The sequence below is a fragment of the Archocentrus centrarchus genome, chromosome 12 (assembly GCF_007364275.1).
Source record: "Archocentrus centrarchus isolate MPI-CPG fArcCen1 chromosome 12, fArcCen1, whole genome shotgun sequence".
Classification (NCBI taxonomy): Eukaryota; Metazoa; Chordata; class Actinopteri; order Cichliformes; family Cichlidae; genus Archocentrus; species Archocentrus centrarchus.
Window position 1 is genome coordinate 11,213,974 of NC_044357.1, and position 4,351 is coordinate 11,218,324.

The following is a 4,351-nucleotide window of genomic DNA, read 5'->3' on the forward strand; positions in this document are numbered from 1 at the left end:
CGAAAATACATTTTCTGCATGTATGGCAAGTAAATAGGAGAAAAAAAATGTCACAGTTTGTAAATCATCTCCCTGGCTCCAACATGCCACAGGGCAGAGAAGCAAATTATGTCATTTAGCAATTTGCAGTTGAATATGTCCATATAAAGCATTTTGGCAGGATTGTTGTTCAAATAACACATAAGGCTTTTCATAACTTAAAAAACACATTATACTATATGTAGTGTATAAAATATGTATAAATTCTTGAAATAAATATAAATATAGATTTTTTTAAAGTATTAATTTAGGTGGGATAAGCTGGAGGTATTCAATATACTACATTCTGGGATCTGCACTGAAAGTTTAATTTCTGTCAAATTCCACAAATATTCAGGTCATCGCTGTTGCCTACATTATTTAGCCTTCTGACTTACTTATGATTTGGCGTGAGACATTAACAAAATTTATACTTTGACTTTCAGATATTTGTTGTCAGACGTTCATTTCTTTCCTCTTCTTTCTGCTACTGTAAAGGATAATACTGGTTAATTAGATTTGCAGCAAGGGCTTATAGTCTACAGTTGTTTAAGGATTATTATTATTATTATTGATTTACCTTTACACAATTGCAAATTTACATCAAGTGTTCATTTCTAAGTCCAGACTTGTGCTTTTACACACCTCTATGAGACCTCAGATAGATAGATAGATAGATAGATAGATAGATAGATAGATAGATAGATAGATAGATAGATAGATAGATAGATAGATAGATAGATAGATAGATAGATAGATAGATAGATAGATAGATAGATAGATAGATAGATAGATAGATAGATTCATCCACGCTCACATTCAGTCTTTAATAATAAGTAATACTTCGTGGACTATCTGCAGCCACACTCTGCCACCACCATTCCCTCATACTTGTGGTTGAAAGTGATCGCCCCATTATCATGATAAAGGAGTGATATTGGCTCCAACTTTGTGGGCACACAGCAGGCACGCGGTGCTCTCTCTGGACTCTTAATGCTCAGCAGTGTCTGCACTACAGCATGTTTGGTGGGGGAGACCTCGGAAGTCATAGGTGGGTTGCATACACCATTGCACTTGTACGCTTCGTAGCTCAGAGGCTGGATGATCCATTTATCCCAGCCAATGTCTTTAAAATCCACAGAGAGAGGTGTTCTTCTGCATGACTCGCTCTTAACATTGCGACGGATTCGAGGAGGTGCGTCATAGATAAGGTTGGACTGCAGTTGCACGAGAGACTGTTGGTCCAGCTTGTCCTGTTTAGCATGGCCGTTGTTGTGATTAACATACTCCCAGAAAGGTTCTTGGCCCCTGCCCATGTTTTCAGGAAGGTCATTCTCATGTTTAATCATTTGCGTGAGTTCTTGTTTGTCCTGTTTGTGGTCTCTACTCTGGTCATCTGAGAACACAATCATCATTGCATTGTGTTTCCCCTCGAAGCTCCTGTCAATGTCCACGAACGTTTCGACCTCTTCTGTGGCCTCTTGTGTGGCTCCTTCATCCTCTGATCCCATACTTGCAATGTGAACCTCCAATCTGTGAGTTGCACACCCTGACTTCCGCCAGAGTGTAACCACATGAGGCAGGTCAAATGACACCCAGCTATTATCTTTTGCATGAATATGCTTTGTCATCAGTTCCTCCAGATCCTTCATCTCCGACACCTCCTCTTTATCCCTCCTTCTTCCTTCTTTCCCCACCTCTTTTGTCCAGACAACACCCTCATGTACTTTGTAGATTGTCACCTTGCAGTCAAAGCCAGCAGATGGTCTTTGGGCCCTCCGGACCATAGTGAAAAGTCGAAGTTCAGCTATTGTCATGCGCTCGTGGTGGGGTATGGAGATATTAAACAGCAGGGGATATATCCTTACACCACTGGGTCTTATACTGTAGGGGGAGGAATCTGAAATTAAAGGATAAAAAGAGTGTGCTTCAGTACTTTTCGTGTGAATTTGTGTGGTCAAACTTAAGGCATTCATATTCATAAATTGTCAAGAAAAAATAAAACAATAATAATTAGCATTTACAGTACATCACATTGGCCTCTATAAGTCGCCACTTATAGAGGCCAATGTTTAATGTTGTATTCAGTAATTAAAATTATTGAATACAACATTAAATGTGACAAGAGTGTGAAGAAGGAAAAAATGTGACTGGTAATATTTAAATTTGTCAATTTGTCATGCTCTAAAAAGAAAAAAAAAACAAAAAACAGAAGATTGTACCTTCATTGTTGAAACTGCGCACAATGTTAGCTGATGGCACAGCAGTCCGGTCATTAGCAAATCGGTTGTACAGCTCCAGCATGTACTCTGGTGGCTCTTTGTGGGCAGCAAGTGGCTGGGTCTGGGGCCTCAGCTTTGTGATGTTCAGCGTGGACAGAAACTGGCTTAGAAAGTCCTGTGCATCAAGCAGTGGATTATCAACCATGACACTACCAACTGATGCCCTGTGATGGTTCTCGGTAGGGTTGATAGGACTGCTCGAGCTCAGATGAATGATCACCAGAAGGAAGTAGATAAACCCAAGGTTGGAGAAAACTGAAGTGATCATGGCTGAATGGAGGAAATATTTAATTCAAAAGAGCAGGGATCAGAAAGAAAGATGAGATCCTTTGGAGAAGACACCTGCAGAAAGTTCAACCTTTTTCCGAAGGTTTCTCTGTTTAAGGCCAACAGGTTGCTGTTGGGGACAAAGAGAAAACTGCTTTGCCCTTGTTGATCTTGTGGTTAGGCTCTCTGGGCAGGGCTGCGCTGACCAATGTGCTGTGCATGTTTGGAGATGTCACTAAAGCATGGTCTGCCCTCCTCTCTCTCTGCACAAGGAGCTTGACTTTCAATGAAGTCCACTGATATCGTCTGATTTAGATGTCCATTTGATTAAACACTGACACTTTGCAGTGACTTTAAGCTCACAGTAAAACAATTCCATAAAAATACAGCACAATGTACCGTTTTAAAATTAAGTAATTTTCTGTATTATTTTTTTTTATGTTTTTCCATATTTTTTAACCACTAATTGAATTTTACCATTCATCATTTATGGAAATTTCTGTTAAAAAAAAAAAAAAAGACAATGTACTAGCAGAAACTAAAACTGAACCAAAGAATAAAATTAAGTGTGAAAAAACATTTTAGTAAACCAAAAAAAATAAAAATTTGTTTTTTGAACAAATGAGAGGTAACTGAAACATATTGTGTACTTTCAAATCTAACTAAAATAAAATATACTGGAACAGACTTTGTTTCTAGCCTTTGTCAGTATTTTTCAGCGCATCCTGCTTGATGAGGCTTTGATGAGACTGATCTAAAGATGACTATGAGCAAACTGCCTTCAAATAGTGCTCTCTTTGTGTTTGTGTCATGCTTATGCTGAACTTTTAAACGTAGGGAATCAATTACATATAAAAAAAAAAAGCATTGTTAATTTATGGTTTGCAATCTTCACAAAATGCCTCAGTATCTCCATTTTTGATTCACCGTCTCAAAATAAGATTAAACGTTTTCACAAGGGTGGTGAAATGATAATCCTATTTGTACATGTTTTCATTTGGTTTTTGTACCCACAGTGTGAGTAGCTTTGCAAATCAGCCCTGCTCCTGAACATATGTACATTAGATTACCAGTTTTAGGCTGTTAATGAGATATTTTAAAGACTAATATCTATAAATCTCTCTTTATGAAACCCATCGGCTTAACTCATTTTATTGTTATCTGTTTATTCAAACCTGTCACCTATAAATGAGGTTGTTTCCATAATCTTTCATTTCTTAGGCACTGGCTACAGACTAACCAAATCACTTTACATCAAATCAGCAAAGCATTAGCCCTTGCAAAAGTTCTAACATGGATCAGCATTTCTAAAGCATAGATTCACATTCTGAGTATAATACAATAACACTACAAAAAATGTGAAATTTGCTTTTCTTGCTTAAATTATTCAAACTTCCCTCACACAACAAAAGCGCGGTAAAAGGACACCAAAGCCAAATGCCGTCTGCATCGTGTGTGATGTTGTCTTGAGGCGGCTTCTGAAGCATCGCCTGGAGTGCTGCTGTTGTTGTGTTCAAAGTTCTGCAGAAAAGAGTGTCATGAAATTACAAACTGAGTGCAAAGCAGACAATGTGCATTCAGTTTTGGCATGCTTGGTAAATAAATTAGTGTCACAGTGTGAATGGTGCTTCAATAAAAGCTGTTTAAGCATTCAGGAAGAAATCTGCCCGACTGAGGGGGGTGTAATCTAACAGGTGCACACTGATAAAATGGAAGACGACACAAACTTCAGTCTGGAAAATAAAAAGAAAAGCAAAAGTGAGAAATTATGCACATAATTTATT

The 4,351-nt window shown here is 38.0% G+C and overlaps 1 protein-coding gene across 1 annotated transcript; it reads right to left on the bottom strand.

The window, feature by feature from the left end:
- Nucleotides 1-869: 869 nt before the first annotated feature.
- On the bottom strand, nucleotides 870-2,568 carry LOC115789677 (bone morphogenetic protein 10-like). The gene is made up of 2 exons (XM_030743190.1): nucleotides 2,241-2,568; nucleotides 870-1,918 (listed from the first exon to the last, which is right to left on the bottom strand). Exons 1-2 carry the CDS (start codon nucleotides 2,566-2,568, stop codon nucleotides 870-872), a joined length of 1,377 nt encoding a protein of 458 aa, XP_030599050.1.
- Between the last annotated feature and the right edge of the window lie 1,783 nt (nucleotides 2,569-4,351).

Bases quoted from the DNA above. Each gene is read 5' to 3' on its own strand.
- LOC115789677 (XM_030743190.1), bottom strand. From the start codon at position 2,568: ATGATCACTTCAGTTTTCTCCAACCTTGGGTTTATCTACTTCCTTCTG. The intron at 1,919-2,240 runs GTACAATCTTCT...CTTTAATTTCAG, and splicing joins GCGCAGTTTCAACAATGAAG to ATTCCTCCCCCTACAGTATA.